We start from the raw sequence: 19,179 nt of genomic DNA, 5'->3' as shown, positions 1-19,179 counted from the left end.
TTGCATTTGAGAAATTTTTAAATAGCCATTCCTGCAAGGTAATTGTGAGTAATTATGTGAGTAAAGTGCTTACCATCAGGAATAAGGAACACAGTAAGGGTATAAATTACTTACCTCCGTTTGGGTAATCGTGGACTTTTGTCATCTTTTCGCCTTCTTCCTCTCCTGTAATTAAATAACAGAGTACCCACATATTCCAGATTGAAGCTTGGAGTGAAGGATGGCTGAAGACATGTACTCAAGACCACAGAGAAGGTGGCAGAAACAAAGGATACCCCATAATAGACAGAACCAAAGACATATCTGACAAGCCAAACAAATAGGTCATTCTAAAATAATTTCACTTAAATAAATCTGCACAAGTTAAATACATACTTTTCATAAACTATACATTACCATGGAAGATTTGGATAAACCTCAAGGTTACTACTTGAAGAGTTGTTTCAGTAAAAAGTCTATCACCTAAATTTAATCAATTTAAAAAGTAGAATCGAAAGAGTCCATTATCTAAAACCCCTGAGAATATAAACTCTACTCTCCTTATACAGAACCAAAAGCCTAAACACTTAAAAAAACAAAATCTTATTTCTGCAACAGGCAATGATGGCTGGACAGGAAGTCAAGATTCTTAAATCACTTGCCTTACTTAATTTGCCCTTCTTTTGAAGCTCCACATTTGCCATACTTTTTTTGCTCTTACCCTGCCTCCCAATAGCTCCCGTCTTACCCACTCATTTAGATCTCTTTAAGTATTGATTTGAATTAAATTTAAACTTTTCAAGCTTTTGAGTCTCTCGAATGAAACTGTCAGCTGCTTGAGGCAGCAATATGTACCTGTCAATAACCCTCCTCACACTCCCACCCTTTTTTTCCCACTAGTGGCTTCAAAATCTGTTAGGTTTCCATTTTTAGTAGTAATTGCCTACTCACTTCCTAGGAGGTTCCTCATCCTCTCTAATTTCATTCTCTTCTTCTTTCACCTCTACCTCCACTTCCACTTTAATTTCTTTCTTCTCTTTTTCTTCTTTCACCTTCCCTGATTTCCTCCGTGGTTTTGGGGTTTCCCTGAAAACACAAATGCATTTCAACACTGGTATCCAGCAAATGATCTTTTCAAGGGGACCTGTGACAACGGGGTAAAATCTGTGATTATCATTGGTTTACTATAAAATTATGATCCTCAGCTCATGAAATATGATTTGCAGTCAATTGTTCCTCACATGCATGGTAATGATACATACTTAAAGTCACTTAGGCTAACAATACCCTAGAATCAAAATTCACTATAGTTATACACAGAAAGACAAAAGTAAAAAATTTTAAGTATTCAGACAATTATGGTATCTTGTTAAGATAAACATGCAGACATCCAATAATTTGGATATGATCAATATAAAGTTCTATATAAATAGAAGAGAGGGCTGTGTGAAGGAGTTAGAAGATCATGTTCAATTTGCAAAACAAGTACATAATTGCTCATTTAAAATGAAGTCCATACCCATTAGTTTAGTAACAAGGCAAAATAAAAGCACACAATAGTGCTTTCCTAACTTATTTTTCATCGACATGTCTCGAGTAAAATCTGAGACGTGCCTTTCTAAGTGGGGTTTGTAGGTCTCGTCTCTTGGGTCGTCTTTGAATGGTATTTCCTCTTCACTGATTAGCATCTCTTCTTCTTCCTCCTCTTCCTCATCACTACTAAAAAGAAGCAAAAAGAGATTAGAAATTCTAGTTGTAAGGATTATATCTGACTGGATTTTATTTGCTAATTTATTTAGAGGTACCAGAAAGTCACAGTAAGTTATTTAGAATTTTCATCCTTACGGTCTAACTGGATGCAATCTAGCTACTTTATCCTCACAATAATAATTAGAACTAAAAATACATTACTTCATTAAATCAAGGTAAAGTGATGACTGCTCAATGGCACTAAGAGTTAAAGAACAACTGACTTTATCATACTGTGTGTAGTCATCTGACGATCTGCTCTATCAAAGGAGATCAACCAAAAAAAAAAAAAAATAATTCACATGACTTTATCATGGAATATAAATTTCAAAAACCCTAGTTAGTCAAAACATCTACATTTCCCATTAGTGGCTAAAATAAAATAAGCCAGAATACAAAAGGTACTCAAGACATGCTTTCCAAACTGGATAAGTAAAGATTACATGGTTAAAGCTTTAATTAAGAACAAAGTGGCATCTAAATACCAAAACTGAAGTTAATTTTTTGTAACAGTTCCACATTCTTTCAAGTAGAAAACAACTTCTGTATGCGCTATATGTCCCCAAGGGTTTAAATATGACATATGAAATTTCTTACCTAATGCCACCTGGAGACTGGTGTTCTTCTGCACCATCTGGAGAAAGCAAGCAAAACAGAACTTTATGGATATTGATATTTTGTCTCTGCAGCCAAGAGACTCAAACCAAATAACTGCCTGGAAGAACTATACAAAAGAAGAGTATCTGCAAATTGTCTAAAAGGAGCCCTATATCATCAGACCTACCCTTGACAGTTGTTCAACATTACATTTAAAATCAATAGGCAACTGGTTATTAGATCAGCACACTCTACTTGTACTGTACCATAGTCAAGTTGATCTGTATTTGGTTCTGACTTGCAGATGAGCTGCAATGAACCAGTCTTCGACCTAGAGCTTCGGGTGTTCTCTGTGTCATGATGCCGAGAAACTGATGTCCTGCTACTACTGCGCCAGCCCCGGCTAGGCCTAGTTGCAGCAACGGAAACTTCTTGAGGGAGAGCAGAATCTCCTTCTTCCTCTTTCTCTTCCTTAGGATCTAGATGAGAATATATACCATTACTTATGGTTAACTAATAACCATCTCAGTATATCTACTATTGTAAATACAGTTAATAAAAAAGAAAGTAAATTTTTTTTTCAGGAGAAAAGCCCCTCAGATTTTTGCTGAAATAAGAGAAACATGAGAGGAAAATTAGATGAAACTTCTCCTTATTGTCATCACTCTAAAAAGAAAAAAAAATTCATGTCATAAAGTAGTAGTCTTATATCATATCTAGAAAAAAATGGAACACTAAAACAAGTATGCAAAATATACCAAAGTAATTCAACTAGAATTCTAGCCTTTACATCCAAGATAAAAGAAACTAAATTGAGTGAGTGGTCCCAGAAAGATGGCTGGAACTTCTTACAGAAGCACAAGAAAGAATCACAGGTCTAGATGTGTTAACAACCAAACAACGCTGGAAGAAATTGCTGAAGAGAAAAATTCCGTAAGAAAAATGCCGTCCCTTGACTCTTTTCAATAACTTAGAACCAAACCATGAATTTCAATTAATCTATAGCATCAATGGGGCACCTGGGTGGCTCAGTCGGTTAAGTGTCTGACTCTTGATTTCAGGTCAGGTCATGATCTCATAGTTCATGAGTTCGAGCCCTCCATCGGGATCTGCATTGACAGTGCAGAGCCTGCTTGGGATTCTCTGTCTCCCTCTCTCTCTGCTCCTGTCCTCCATGTGCACTCGCTCTCTCTCACAAAAATAAACAAATATTAAAAAAAAAAAATCTACAGGGCCTATCATGACAAAGTCCAGCTCCAGTGTTGCTCTGCTTCGGTTTTCCTGAGATGCTGTGTACAGGTATACACACAATGTTACTGTTACCCTAGATTTTCTTCATGCTTTAAAGGTGAATGAGGTGATGTAGGACCATTCCCTCCTGAGCAACAAAAAAAAAACAAATAAAAAGCTTAGTATTAGAAACTGGCTTTCATCCCTAGAGTAGCTTATTACTATGTTAGCATATTAAAAGTGAGCACATTTTGACTATGCTTTATAATAGAAAAGGCCTTTCTAAGAACAACACAAAATTTTAGTAACAGTTGTACCTAGGACTATGTAAACAAAAATTTTCTGCATGGCAAATTCCACTAAAAGCAAAGTCTAACAGCCCAACAGAAAAAAGCCAGCAAAAACATGTGGCTTTCACACAAACAGGTCAATCCTCTCAGGAGAAACTCAAATGAAAACAATTAGTGTGGTACCATTGTTCCCGTCATACTGGCAACGATCCAAATGTTTGACAACAGAGTACTGGCAAGGCTGCAGGAGACAGTAACACAGATGACAGCATGTGCACTGGCAAATCTCTATGAAGGACACTTTGGCAGGATCTACTGAAATTATAAATGCACATCCTTTCACATTAACTTCAACTAGGAATTTATCCTACAGAATTGCAATCACATTTATGAAATGACTTGTGTATAGTCATCAAAGCACTGTTTTTAGTAGTAAAAGAGTAGAAAACAGCAGGAGGGGCTTGGTTATATAAATTATGATACATCTAGTCGGTAGGCAACTGCATGGAAATACTTCCATGACACTTCATTATGCAAAAAAACCCCACATCCATGTAATATCCAAGTATTATATAGGTATACATTTGTTTTTTATATAGAAATAAATATACATGCAAGATATGTATCTTATATATGATAGTAACACTTCTGGAAGGACATACAAGAAATTGATAAATACTGGTCACTTCCAGAGAAGGTACAAAAATATGTCCAGTAATTCTAAGTATCTACCTGGGAAAATAAACTGGCAGCGGACATTCACTGTAGCATATTTATAACAGCTAAAGAATGGAAACGACCCATCCCTTCAAGATGACGACCCATACTGAGTAAGAGAATATTCAAATAAACTATGGTTTATTACTAAGATGGGATATTATATAGAGGTATCTGTAAAGAATGACATGGAATTATTGGTAAAAATACTGTTAAATAGAAATTAAGCAAAATGTAAGACACAAAACTATATCTAACATGTTTTTTAAGATATGAAAAATATAATTTCCTCTACTGTGGAACAAGGTGGTGACTGGAGGCTATTTCAGCTTTAACATACTCTGAAAATTTTATGAGAATATATTAAGGAAATGGAGTAAAATTAGTTTGAACTGTAGAGAATAGCAGTGGGAACTCCTAAAAACCTGACATAATTTTTGTATCAGAAATGCATTTCCTTTCAGTTTTCTTTCCCACTCATTATTGCCTTTCTCACTCTTCTCATATCTGAACTATTTTAAGTATCAAAATATGAAATAATAATAAAAAAGGGTTAGATTTTAAAATATCTTCAACTATCTACAATCCAATGAATTTTATCCATAAGTAACTGGAAGGTCAAAGACAACTTGTTTAAAATCACAAAGCTAGATAAGCAGACCCAGATATAAAAATCATGTCTTACGACTTCTCCATCTAGGTCATGAGTGCTTTTAAGATAAGATACATCAGGGGCGCCTGGGTGGCGCAGTTGGTTAAGCATCCGACTTCAGCCAGGTCACGATCTCGCGGTCCGTGAGTTCGAGCCCCGCATCGGGCTCTGGGCTGATGGCTCAGAGCCTGGAGCCTGTTTCCAATTCTGTGTCTCCCTCTCTCTCTGCCCCTCCCCCGTTCATGCTCTGTCTCTCTCTGTCCCAAAAATAAACAAATGTTGAAAAAAAAAATTAAAAAAAAAAAAAAAAGATAAGATACATCAATTTCTTCAAAGAAAGCAATTCAACATCCTCCATAAAGTATTATAAGAATAATGGAGGGGTGCCTGGGTGGCTCATTTGGTTAAATGTCTGACTCTCGATGTTGGCTCAGGTCATGATCTCACAGTTTGAGTGCTGTGTTGGGTTCTGTGCTGAGTGTAAAGCCTGCTTGGGATTCTCTCTTTCCCTTTCTCTCTCACCCTCCCCTACTTGCTCATGCACCCGTTCTTTCTCAAAAAAAAAAGTAAATAAATATATATGAATTTACTCAACCCAATGACACTAACTTGGACTTTAAACCCATTCCACTTCCTGTAAAGCTTTTTTCCTTCAGTATGAAGGATTGTATGGCCACATCTTCTCATGCTATTCCTCTTATCCACCAGAGAATTGCTTATTCTTATAAATAAAGCATAATAGCCTGGTTTGTGGAATACCACCCCAATTCCCCTAAACTCTATAAGAAAAGAAACATTATCAGAGTACTGTTAGCAAAAATGTACCTCATTAGAAACACACACACACACACTGCCAGAATCAACTTTGTACAAACTCTGGAAAATACTCAAACATGTTACAGCAAACACGTGAACACTAAATTAAAAAAAAAAAACAAAAAACAAAAAACAGAAACAGATGAGTTATACAAGATATTTAAGGAAATCTTGATCAACTTATTGAACATAAGCTAAAGGAAACAGCCTTTAAAGATGACAAGACAAAGAATACAGTGTTTAAAAATATGGTCAAAAAGCTAAAGGGTTTAAACCATTGACAAATAACTAACAACAATCAGGAAAATAATATGTCAACAAATAAAGAATGCCGATAAAGAAGTAGTAATTCTAAAAAAAAAAAAATCAAATTCTGTAGCTGAAAGTGTAACAACTGAAATGAAAAACTCACTAGGGGATTTCATTAAACGGATCTGAGGAAAGATGAATCAGCAAACTGTAAGGTCAAATAAGAGTATCCAATTCAAAGAACAGAAAGAAAAGTAAACAGAGCCTCCTAAGATACCCATGGGACCATTAAGCATACTGACTTAAGCATACACATGAGAGTCCTAGAAAGAGAGGAGAGAGTGGAGCAGAAAGAATATTTGAGGAAATAAAAGCCATCAGTTTCTCAAAATTAGTAAAACATGAATGTACACAAACAGACATTCCATGAACTCCAAGTAGGACAAATTCTGTGGAACTGAATAAAGGAAACATTTACAGGGGAGCTGGCTGACCCAAGCCATACCACTCTGTTGCAACCCTTTGCAGACCCAAGAGAAAGAGATGTACCAAGCATTCCCAACAGAAAGAAGCCTAGTCTACTACCTAGCAGGAGGAAGATTTTTCCTTGCCTGGCAACAGCCCAGCCAATGAGACACAGTCACAACTCAGCCAATGAAAAGCTATTATATTTCAAACTCCCAGTTTACTCCATTGGACTCTGGCCCCCCAGCCCCCACCTCCACCCCTGCCCAGAAGTTCCTCTCCTTTGTTTGAAGGACTTGCCTATCACTTGTTATTGCTTGCTTGTCCAGAATTGTAAATCCTCTCTGCTATTCCTGAGTAAACCCATTTTCCTGGTAAAACAGTTGGGTGTTATAGTTTTTTTTTTTTTTTTTTAAGTTTATTTATTTATTTATTTAGAGGGGGAGAGAGAGAATCTCTCTGACAGGCTCTGCACTATCAGCATGGAGCCTGATGCGGGGCTTGAACTCATGAACTGTGAGATCATGACCTGAGCCAAACACCAAGAGTCAGACGCTTAACTAAATGGGCCACCCAGGCACCCCTTGGCTGTTTTACTTTTAAGGTCAACAACTCAAGAGATCCAAGACAAGACACATTACAATCAAACTGTCAAAAGCCAAAAGACAAAGAGAGACTCCCGAAAACAAAACAGTGTTAAGAGGAGTGACTCATCAAGTATAAGAAATGCTCAATAACATTAATAGCCTATTTCTCACCAGAAACCATGGAGACCAGAAGGCAGAGATACCATATTTAAAGTGATAATGTCAAGCAAGAATTCTATATGTGGCAAACTATCCTTTCAAAATGGAGATGTTCTCATATAAACAAAAGCGAAGTTTGTAGCTAATAGACGTGCCCTGCAAGAAATGCTACATAGGGTGTCTTCCAGGCTGAAACGAAAAGGACACCAGGAAATAATTCACAGCCATATGAGGAAATAAAAACACCGTAATTAAATAAATATAAAACAGTATTATTATATTTTTGGTTTATAACTCCTCATTTTCCCCCTACTTAAAAGTGTATAAAACAATAATTAAAAACCTGTGTTAACAGGCACACAATATAGAAAGATTCCAAGTACTGGTTTCTTTTTGCTTAATAGTTCATTCCTTAATTTATCTCTTTTCTCTCACTTTTTAGTATGGAGCAGTAAGAAACCAGACTGCACTTTCCACGCTTTGCTTGGAAATCTTCTCAGCTAAATATACAAGTTCCTCACTTAGAAGTTCTACATTCTACCCAACAGAACATAATTCAGCTAAATTATCTGCCACTTTATAACAAGGATCACTTCTCTCCCACTGCCCATTAATATGTTCATCATTTTTTTCTAAGGCTTCCTCAGATTGCCTTTAACTTCTCTATTTCTCCCAACTTCTTTAAGGCAATACAGGCTGCTTTTTTGATTAACTGCCTCAGAATTTCCCCAGCTACTACCCATTAACCAAAACCACGTGTACATTTTAAGATATTTTGCTACAGCAACACCCCACACTTCCAGTATCAAACTCTGTTATTTGTTTTCTAGGGCTTCCATAACAAATTACCACAAAAGACCTATTTATCTGCAAAGATCCTATTTCCAAATACATTACATTCACAGGTACTCAACATCTTTTGGGAGGAAACAATTCAACCCATAGCAAGTGGCTCCACTAATAGGAGACAAACTAGACTTCAAGTCAAAAACCGTTACGAGACAAAGAATACCCACTGTGTATTAATAAAAGGGTCAATCAAGAAGATATAATGATTATAAACCTATACACACCCAATATATGAAGTAAAAAATGACAGAATTAAAGGGAGAACTAGCCAGTACTAAAATAAGATAGAGACTTCAATACCTTACTTTCAGTAACAGATAGAGTAGTCAGAAGTTCAATTAGGAAACAGAGGACTTAAGCAACACTATAAAAAAAAATAATTAGACCTAACAGACATATAAAAAATCCTTCACACAAAAACAGAATATACAGTCTTCTCAAGTACACACAGAAGATTCTCCAGGGTAGACCATATGTTAGTCCAAAAACAAGCCTCAAGAAATTTTAAAAGACTGACATCATAGAAAGAATGTTTTCTGATCACAGTGGAATGAAACTAGAAATCAGTATCAGAAAAGAAACCTAGAAAACTCAGACACACGTGGAAACAACACACTCTTCAAACAACAAAAAGGTTAAAGAAGAAACCACAAAGGAAATTAGAAAATACTTAAAGATGAGTGAAAATGAAAACACAACATAGTGTAACTTATGGGCTGTAGCAAAAGCAGTGCATGGAGGGAAATTTAGATATAAATGTCTACATTAAAATAGAAAAAAAAAAAACCCATGTCTAATCAATAATCTAACTACACCTTAAAGGAAAAGGGGAAAAAAGAAGCCAAAGCTAGCAGAAGGAAGGAAATAAAGATTAGAGCAGAGATAAATAAGAAAATAGAAACCGATAGAGAATGGAACCAATGGAACTAGAAGTTGGCTCTTTGAAAAGATCAAAGAAATTGACAACCTTTAGTTAGACTAAGAAAAAAAGACTCATATTACTAAAATTGGAAATTAAAGTGGACATTATTTCTGACCTTACAGAAATAAAAAGGATTATGAGAACACAATTAACAACTACATATAAACAAATTAGATAAACTACATGAAATAAACAAACATCTAGATACACATACACTAAAACTAACTCAAGAAGAAACAGAAAATCTTAACACACAAGTGAAGACAAAAAGTTAGTAATCAAAAACTTCCCAATGGGAAAAAAAAAAAAAAAAAAAAGGCCAGGAGCAGATGGTTTCACTGATGGATTCTACTAATCATTTAAAGAATTAACACTATCCTTCTCAAACTATTCCAAAAAAGTAAAAGAGGAGGGAACACTTCTCAATTCATTCTGTAAGGCCATCATTACTCTGACACCAAAGACAAAGACACCATAGGAAAATTATAGACCAATATCCCTTGCAAACCAAAGTCAGCAGCAGCAGCACATTAAGACTATGAAGCATGTTAACACTAAGATCAAATGGTACGTATCCCAGGATTATGAGGGTGGTTCAATATATGAAAATCAATTAGTGTACTATACCACATTAAAGAGAATGAAGGGGAAAAAAACCCCACACAATCATCTCAAATGATGTAGAAAAGCATTTGACAAAATTCAGCACTTTCATGGTAAGAACACACAGAAAACTAGAAACAGAATGAAACTTCAACCTGATAGAGGGCATTTATCAAAACCCCAGAGCTGGGGCGCCTGGGTGGCGCAGTCGGTTAAGTGTCCGACTTCAGCCAGGTCACGATCTTGCGGTCCGTGAGTTCGAGCCCCGCGTCGGGCTCTGGGCTGATGGCTCAGCGCCTGGAGCCCGTTTCCGATTCTGTGTCTCCCTCTCTCTCTGCCCCTCCCCCGTTCATGCTCTGTCTCTCTCTGTCCCAAAAATAAATAAACGTTGAAAACCCCAGAGCTAACATACTCAATGCAAAAGACTAAAAACTCTCCCTAAGATCACAACAAGATAAGGATGCCCTCTTTCTCCATTTATTTTCAAAGTTGTACGGACAGTTCTAGCCAGAGAGGTTAGCCAAGGTGGGGGAAAAAGGCACCAAACTGCAAAGAAAGAAGTAAAACTATCTCTATTTGTGGATGAAATGACCTTATTTCTGAAGAAAATTCTATAGATTCTGCAAAACAACTATTACAGGTAACAAATTTAGCCAAGTTGTAGAATACACATCAACACACAACAATTAGTTGTTTTAAATATACCAGCAATGAGTAATCCAAAAAGGGGAATAAGGAAAACAATTCCACTTACAATCCAATTAAAAACAATAAAATACTTGAACATAAATATAGCTAAGATGTTAATAGTCCCCAAATTGATCTATGGATTAAATATAATCCCTATCAAAATCCCAGCTTCCTTTTTTGTAGAAATTGACAACTTGATCCTAAAATTCGTATGAAAATGTAGGGGATCTAGATTATCCAAAACAATCTTGAAAAAGAACACAGTTACAGGACTCACTTTGTTCTTCCCAGTCTTATAACTTATTACAAAGCTGCAGTAATCCATCAGTGCCACTGTGTGGCACTGGCAAAAGGACAGACGGAATGACCAATGAAACTAACTTGAGAGTCTCAATATGAACCCATACATCTATAGTCAACTGATTTTCAAGTTTGCTGAGACCAGTAATGGGGAAAGAGCAGTCTCATCAACAAAGAGAGCTGAGACAACTAGATATCCACATGCAAAGAATGAAGTTGAACCCTTACCTTATACCATATATAAAAATGAACTCAAAATGGATCAAAGACCTAAATATAAGAGCTAACACTAAAAAATCTTAGAAGAAAATCTACAGAATGGGAGAAAAGTATGTACAGGTATTAATTCTGATAAGAGCCTAGTATTCAGAATATAGAAAGATCTCTCACTTGATCAAAAAGACAAACCACCAACTAAAAAAATGGGCAAAGGACTTTAATAGACATTTCTCCAAAGAAAATATACAAATGGCAACACACACACACACACACACACACACACAGATGTTCAATATAAGTCATTTATGAGATGCAAATAAAAACCACAGTGATATTATATTACCACTTCACATTCACTAGGATAGCTTTAATAATAACTTAAAAAGAAAACAACCCAGGGACACCTGGGTGGCTCAGTCAGTTAAGTGTCCGACTTCAGCTCAAGTCATGATCTCACGGTTTGTGGGTCCGAGCCCCAAGCTGGGCTCTGTACTGACAGCTCAGAGCCTGAAGCCTGCTTTGGATTCTGTGTCTCCCTCTCTCTCTGCCCTTCCCCTGCTCGCACTCTCTCCCTCTCAAAAAACAAACATTAAAAAAAATTAAAAACAAAACAACAACAAAAAGCTCCCAGAAAAAACAGATGTTGGAGGGATGTGGAGAGACTGCAACTCTTGTACATTGTTGGGGGGAACAATGTACATTGTTGGGGAAAGCAGGTGGCAGTTCCTCAAAAACAAACAAAACTACCATATGACCCAGCAATGCCACTCCTAGGTACAGTCCCCCCAAATTGAAAACCAAACAAATACTTGTACATGAATGTTCATTGCCGTACAATTCAAAACAGCCAAAATGCGGAAGCAATTGAAATGACCATCAAACACTGACTGAATGGATAAAGAAAAGGAAGTATATCCATACAACAGCATATTACTCTTGAAATACTAATACATACTAACACCTGCTACAACACGGATGAACAATGAAAATATTACGCTGTACAACAGGAGACATGAAAGTCGAATATTGTATGATTCCACTTACACGAAATATTCAGAATGGGTAAATTCAGAGTAATGTTTTAAGGTAGTGAGGTAAAAGCAGATTAATCTTTGTAAGAGGCTAGGGAGAGGGGTGTTGGGGAATGACTATTATTTTAAAAAATTTTTTTAACGTTTATTTATTTTTGAGAGAAAGGGAGAGACAGAGTGTGAGCATAGGAGGGGCAGAGAGAGAGGGAAACAAAGAATCCGAAGCAGGCTCCAGACTCTGAGCTGTCAGCACAGAGCCCAACGTGGGGCTCAAACTCACTAACTCTGAAATCATGACCTGAGCTGAAGTCGATGCTTAACCCACTGAGCCGCCCAGGCTCCCTGGGGAATGACTATTTTTAATGGGTACGGGGTCTTGTTTGGTAGGGATGAAAATATCTGGAATTTGATAGAGATGACATTGCACAACATTATAATGTACTAAATGTCACTAAACTGTGTGCTTTAAAATGGTTAATTTTGTTGGGTGAATTTAACCTCAAAAAACCCCTAAACAAAAGGCATTGTCAGGTTTCCAGAGTAGAAACTGACAACCAAAGGATAACCCACACATATGGATGAACAATCATGACCAGATAGAAAAGAACCAGGTTTCTTTTGTGTAGTACTTCAAAGATAATTTCTAGCTGTTTCTTATAATAGCAGTTGACTTTGAAGAGGCTTCTTGACATATAATAAGAAAGAAGGAAAAAAACCCCACAGTAGCCTAAGACACAACCACATTCTTGAAAGAGGAAGAAAGGACAAAAGAAAAATGGTTGATACTATGAACTGAGACAAAAATCATACTACTGGCAGGAATGTTTCTTCTAATTCTTCTAGGTAGCAAAAGATGAAATGTAACAGTGATTTATCTCAATCCTATAGCAACAGATAATTCTTTCAAGTAAACTAACTCATCAAATTCCAAAAGATGATAGCCACTTCATCATGATAAAACACTTCTAGTCAGAAGGGCTATCCCAATATGATCTGGTTCTCCTTCAGGTTGCCCTATTTTTCGAACTGAAGCTTAGAGAATTAAATCTTGACTTGTTCAAGATTACAAAGCTAATATTGATTGGGGGGTGAAACAGGGAATGGTTGGTTGGTAAGCTGGGAAGAAAGCACAGTCAAGGTCCTCTCATTTCTTTTTAAATATTTACTTTTTTTGTTTTCTGGAAAACTAACAAAGTTAAATATTTGACAAGCATTAAGTACCTGACAGTATAATTTTTTAAAATTTAACCTTATACTCTGCTAAGAAATTTTTATTCTTGTTTTTATAGATGGGGAAAGCAAGTAACTAACTTTCCCAGACTCAAAAATTAAGCTGTGGAGCTGGAATTTGAACTCAGGTACATCTAAGTCCAAAGTCTATACTCTTTCTACTGAATTATTCCATGAAAGTAAATTTTTAATCTAAAACTGCACATGGCATTTGTTTCAAAATAGAGGAATAGAGGGAATTGTTTGATTAAATACCAGAACAAAGCTGAAAGATTTTCAAGCTTCAATTAAGAAATTAAATGATTAGTATATTTCTTCTTTTAATGTTTACTTATATTTGAGAGAGAGCGAGCGAGCGCAAATGGGGGAGGGGCAGAGAGAGAGGGAGACTCAGAATCCGAAGCAGGCTACCAGGTTCTGAGCTGTCAGCACAGAGCCTAATGTGGGGCTTGAATTCATGAACTATGAGATCATGACCTGAGCTGAAGTCAGACACTTAACCGACTGAGTCACCCAGGCACCCCTGGTTCACTCATTTAAATCAATGCAAACGTTTGTGTGTATATATGTGTTAATAGTTAGATTTTTCTTTAAAACAAACAACCAACCAAACAAACAAAAAACGCAAACGTTTATTTATTTTGAGTGGGGGAAGGGCAGAGAGAAAAAGAGAAAATCCCAAGCAGGCTCTGTGCTGTCAGCGCATAGCCCCATGCAGGGCTCGATCCCACAAACCATGAGATCATGACCTGAGCTGAAATCAAGAGTTGGATGCTCAACCAACTGAGCCACCCAGGTGCCCCTTGAATTAGATTTTCCTTTCTTGTTCTAGTCATGTTCTTCACTGCTTACTACATCTATGGTTTTATTTTTTTTACCTATTCCAGGGCAGTTATCAGCCCATGGAGCACTGAGAGAAAGAAAATAAAGGATAAAAAAATACTAATGAGCATTTATAAAATTTATACAGATATTAAAACTTTAGGGGGCGCCTGGATGGCTCAGTCACTTGAGCATCCGACTCTTTATTTCTGCTTAGGTCATGATCCCCAGGTCGTGGTATGGAGCCCCATGTCAGGCTTTGTGCTGAGAGTGGAACCTGCTTAAGATTCTCCTCTCTCTTCCCCTGGCCCTCTCCCTAGCTTGTGCTATCTCTTAAAAAAACAAACAAATAAACAAAAATTAGGTCAAAAATGCTAGGATCCCAAACTAAGCTATTAATTTTCAAAGTACAGTCATCAGGTGAGTTAGTTCTGTCTCTTAAAAATATTAAGAAACTTTGCTTAGACAGAGGTTTGAGAAAGTGAAAGGATACATTCTCCTTGAAACTGTAGCTCTGAAAACTAGTGTTCATTAACTGGACAGTCTCCATAGCTCAAAATTTAACATTTAAGTCTGAATAGATCTGCCTGGACTCTAAAGGATGAGTAAGTGCTAGCTATGTGATAGAGGGGAAGTGGGAAGGAGGAGCATGTGCAAATGTCATGAGATGCTCAGTCATATGTCATGAGATGTCCGTGCTCAGTGTGGAGGCTGCTTGGGATTCTCTCTCTCTCCCTCTGCCCCTCTCCCCTACTCACATGCTCTCTCTGTAAAATAAAAAATAATAGTAATAAAAAAAAGGTCCTTGGAGGATTTTGGATTTTATCCTAATAGCCACAGAAAGGCAGTGGAAGATTTTAAGTTGGAATGTGGCATGATGAGATTTGTAGTTTTTGTGTTCATTCTGGTTGCAAGCTAGAGAACGACTTATGTTGGGCTAAGAGTGAATTCCAGGAGACCTAGCTAAAGTCTACTGCAATACACTAGGCAACAAATAATAGCTTGAAAAAGAGTAATAGCACTGGAGATGGAAAGAATTGGAGATCTGCAAAAACACTTAGAGGAGACAGGCCTCTAAGGATAGACGGGGATAGAGAGAGGTATCATGGATTTAGTTTCTAGATTTATGACCTGGACAACTGAATAGATGGTGAAAGTATTCACAGAAAAAGATCAGGTGTCTTTTACTGTTTTGAGGAGACAGTAGGGAGAATATATGTTCCATTTTGGATAAATTAAATTTGAAATGTCCGCAGAGTGAAAAAAAATCAGTGAGCCCAAAGTTCAGAGGAAGGAGTCTGGGCTACTTACCTACAACTGGGAATTGCCATTACCATGGTTGATTACAGTGCTATGATCCAGATTTAGCAAGGTCCACATAAAATGATCATTTTCAACTTTTAGAAAATGTTATTTTTAGCTATTCCCAACATTTGGCTTATTCACTGGTTTCTCTGTTCCAGAAGTAGTTTCATATGGTAAAATCTATTTAAAAAAATTAACCATAGAACGATTTTGCTTTGTTCAGTCTTTCAATCCATTCTCTCCTAAGTACTCTTTCATATTTTGATGGTAAAATGTAGTGCAGCAGAGTATCTGGGCATGTAAAGAAAGTTATACTAAAGTATGGGTGGAACACTGACACTGAGGATAAGAAAAGGAAAAAAGCACAACAGTGCTGCAGAAACAGAAAAGCTCAGAGTTATGGGGGCACAGAAATATTACAGGGAGAAATTTGGTCCACCTAAGGAACACTGTGAGCAATAAAGCTGAGAAAGTATAATTCATCTACATTGTAGAGGCTCTGGATCCAAGCCTAAGAAATCTGTAGTTAGGTAACAGAGAATCTCTGAAGGTTACAGAGTTAAGAGCTACATGACCTGAATGGAGACCAATCTGGCACACAATGGATTCATAAAGAGACGTGGTTTGAGAGTTGCAATTTAAGGAGATCGGCTGGGATGCAATTGTATATTTAATTTTAATAAGGACTTTAATTAAAAATGCTAATGGAAAAAGGTTGATAGGTTGAAGTGGGAATGGGGTAGGGGGAGGCACAAAATGAGCAGACCTTGAGCAGGGTAAGATGTAGAGGTAAGGAAGAAAGGCATCATGGATTACTTGGCATCTGCCCCTGTTATTCTACTGAAACTGCTATTGTTAAGGTTTCCAATGTCTTCCATGTAGTTAAGTCTAATTGACATTTTTCAGTTCCCATCTTATCTTCTGACAGTTGGTTTTCACGGTATCACACTTTCTTGGTCTTTTTCCTACTTTCCTAGTTTCCTGTCCCCAGTCTTTCCTGGTAGCTTCTCCTCCTCCTCCAACTGTCCTTTAGATTTAAATGCCACAGCTTAATCCTAGCATCTCACCTTATTCTACATTCATTCTCTGTAATCTACTCTTGCCTGTATCCATCATAAGTAGTCACCTTCCTTGGGTTTAAAAAAAAATTTTTTTTTAAACATTTATTCATTTTTGAGAGAGAGAGAGAGAGAGACACAGAGCATGAGTGGGGGAGGGGCAGAGAGAGAGGAAGACAGAATCAGAAGCAGGCTCCAGGCTCCGAGCTGTCAGCACCGAGCCCGATATGGAGTGCGAACTCACAGACCGCGAGATCATGACCTGAGCCAAAGTCAGGCGCTCAACGGACTGAGCCACCCAGGCACCCTCCTCGGGGTTTTAATATGTACTCAATATAGTGAATGAGAGCCGATGGTGGTGCTTTAACAGGGAGGCACTGTCCACACACAATAAAAGGGTTGCCTTTTAATAATTAAACTACAAATCAACACACAATGAAAATGCAGCACTACACAAAGTCACCTAAAAATGGATCTAGCACTTGGGCCAATCTAATTAATGACCAATAATAAGGAATATTATCATGTGGCTGCCACTGTTCTAAGTAGTTCATGTATATCATCTCACAATGAATTCTCAAAATACTCCATTAAGTACTTCTTACATACTTTCTTAATTTTACAGACAAGGAAACGGAGACATGGAAAAGTTAAGAAAACTCCCCAAAGTCACATGGTAAATTCCCAACAAAGCAGAGTTCAAGTTCAGGTTGTCTGATTTTGAAGACTGTGCTCTTCAGCCATGATGCTCTTACACTAAAGAAACCCTGAACTCACTTCTGTCCTTTGCACGCACTTTATCATCACACTATGCATCATCGTCTTTGTATAATAAGTAATATACACCTCTATATAATATCACTTTGGTTGTGATGTTACCGTTCCTTTAAAATTGCTTTTGCCAAGGCCAACAATGCTGAGAGGGGCTCTTACCTTTGTGTGCCATGGACTCCTCTGGGGATATGGTAAAACACATATGCCTCAGGATTATTGGTTTTAAGTGTATAAAATAAAATAGGATTTTAAAAGAAGGCTTACAAAGAAAACTGTAATGGAATATAGCTAATCCACAGACCCCTCGAGCTAAAGCTAATGGATACTTTGTTTTTAATCATGGGCAACCTTTCAGTAGCACTTGCCACTACCCTTCCAGCTACCTTCTTCTAAATGAGTTTTTTAATGCTTTTTATTTTGAGAGAGAGAGAGAGAGAGAGAGAGAGAGAAAGACACCACACAAGTCGGGGAGGGGCAGAGAGAGAGGGAGAGCGAGAGAATCCCAAGTAGGCTCCAGGCTCAGTGCAGAGCCAAAAGAAGGGCTCGATCTCAAGACCCTGAGATCGAAGTCAAAGAGTCAGACCCTTAACTGCCTGAGCTACCCAGGCGCCCCTACCCCCTTCTAAAAGTTAAAACTCTTTGCCTTTCCTTCACTTCCACCACTTTTTTTCCTTCTTGGACTTTTCATCCTTCTCAGTCTCATCTGGGCTCTCCATACCTTACTTGAAATGGTGGTGTTTACTGGCCTGCTTCTCTTCTCACTGAAAACACCTACACAATCTCATCCATTCCCAGAGTTCAATTAGTATCTAAAAGTTAAGACTTTTATAACCAACTACCTATTGGTCACCTCCTCTTTAATTTCAAGACTTGTGAGACCCTCAGTAGAGGACATAGCTAAGCTGTGTCCAGACTCCTGACGGAGGGAAACTAAGAGATGATAAATGGGTGTTGCTCTCAACTTGTCATAATGTGTTTGAAAACAAATACAGTGGTCAAACACCATGGTTCTGCCTACACCTATAGGAAAGGATGCATGAGCTATCAAGTAACCTGATGCTAGGAAATGCTGGCATCATATAATTCTCCTTCTCACAGAATCTCTTTTTTAATACTATGTCCACCAAGCAACTTTGTAATCACTTGGTCTTATGGCACAGTGCAAGATTTTTAGTGACACAGAAAGGTCCAAAACAAGTGAATATAAAGAGAGTTTTGGTGATGATATAGAAGATGCAAATTTGACACAAGCAGAGGTCTGACAGGCACTTTTGCAAGTGAGGTCTGCCCTTCTGTAAAGCTGCCCAGAGGCTGCCATATTATTAAGAACTTGCCCAGTGGAGGATGAGAGACCATGAGGAGGAAAACCATGCTGCTGGCCCACAGCCAGCACCGACTGCTTCACACGCCAGTGTGGCCATCTTGCCTCGTCAGGCCCTTTCAGCTGTTCTCTGACCGCAGCTGCCCGACTAGCCCAGGAGAACAGCAGAAGCATCCAGCCAACTGGAAACAACATGGGATAATAAACTATTCTTTAAGACACCAATTCGGGGCAATGTGTTCTAAAGCAAAAGACATAACTATGAGTCTCCATTTTCTCATCTATAAAATGAAGGATTAGAGATGATCCCTAAGATCGTCTCCAACATAAACGTTAAGAGTTCACTCTTTCACTCTTCACATTCGAGGATGCAAGAAACAAAACAACAGAAACAGATTTAGTGAGATGAATGTAATTAACAGAGAGAGGGAATAAAAGGAATATTAGAATTAACTACGGTTTTAAGTTTTAAATAGCGTGCAGGGGACTTCTAGTTAAACGGCAGATTGAATATATTTTTTTGGTCTGCTTCCTTCTAAAATGTCACTAAAATGACAGAGAAGAA

At 37.6% G+C, this 19,179-nt stretch overlaps 1 protein-coding gene across 3 annotated transcripts in view; it reads right to left on the bottom strand.

Moving 5' to 3' along the window:
• ZFP91 (ZFP91 zinc finger protein, atypical E3 ubiquitin ligase) overlaps window positions 1-19,179 on the bottom strand; it is a 46,818-nt gene that overhangs the window by 9,679 nt on the left and 17,960 nt on the right. For 2 of the 3 annotated variants that reach the window (XM_047072346.1, XM_047072343.1), the window contains exons 3-7: window positions 2,592-2,804; window positions 2,326-2,362; window positions 1,594-1,698; window positions 931-1,065; window positions 115-165 (exon numbers count right to left, since the gene is read on the bottom strand). In XM_047072346.1, coding sequence (XP_046928302.1) covers window positions 115-165; window positions 931-1,065; window positions 1,594-1,698; window positions 2,326-2,362; window positions 2,592-2,804 — 541 coding nt within the window. The remainder of the gene's footprint in view (window positions 1-114; window positions 166-930; window positions 1,066-1,593; window positions 1,699-2,325; window positions 2,363-2,591; window positions 2,805-19,179) is intronic. The other variant, XM_047072345.1, reaches the window with a different exon arrangement.

This window comes from Lynx rufus, unplaced genomic scaffold (assembly GCF_022079265.1).
Source record: "Lynx rufus isolate CCGP_SWC_20201006 ecotype Redwood Valley unplaced genomic scaffold, mLynRuf1.p SCAF_9, whole genome shotgun sequence".
Taxonomy (NCBI): Eukaryota; Metazoa; Chordata; class Mammalia; order Carnivora; family Felidae; genus Lynx; species Lynx rufus.
The sequence above is the reverse complement of the archived record's forward strand: the minus strand, read 5'-3'. Positions and strand labels throughout refer to the sequence as shown.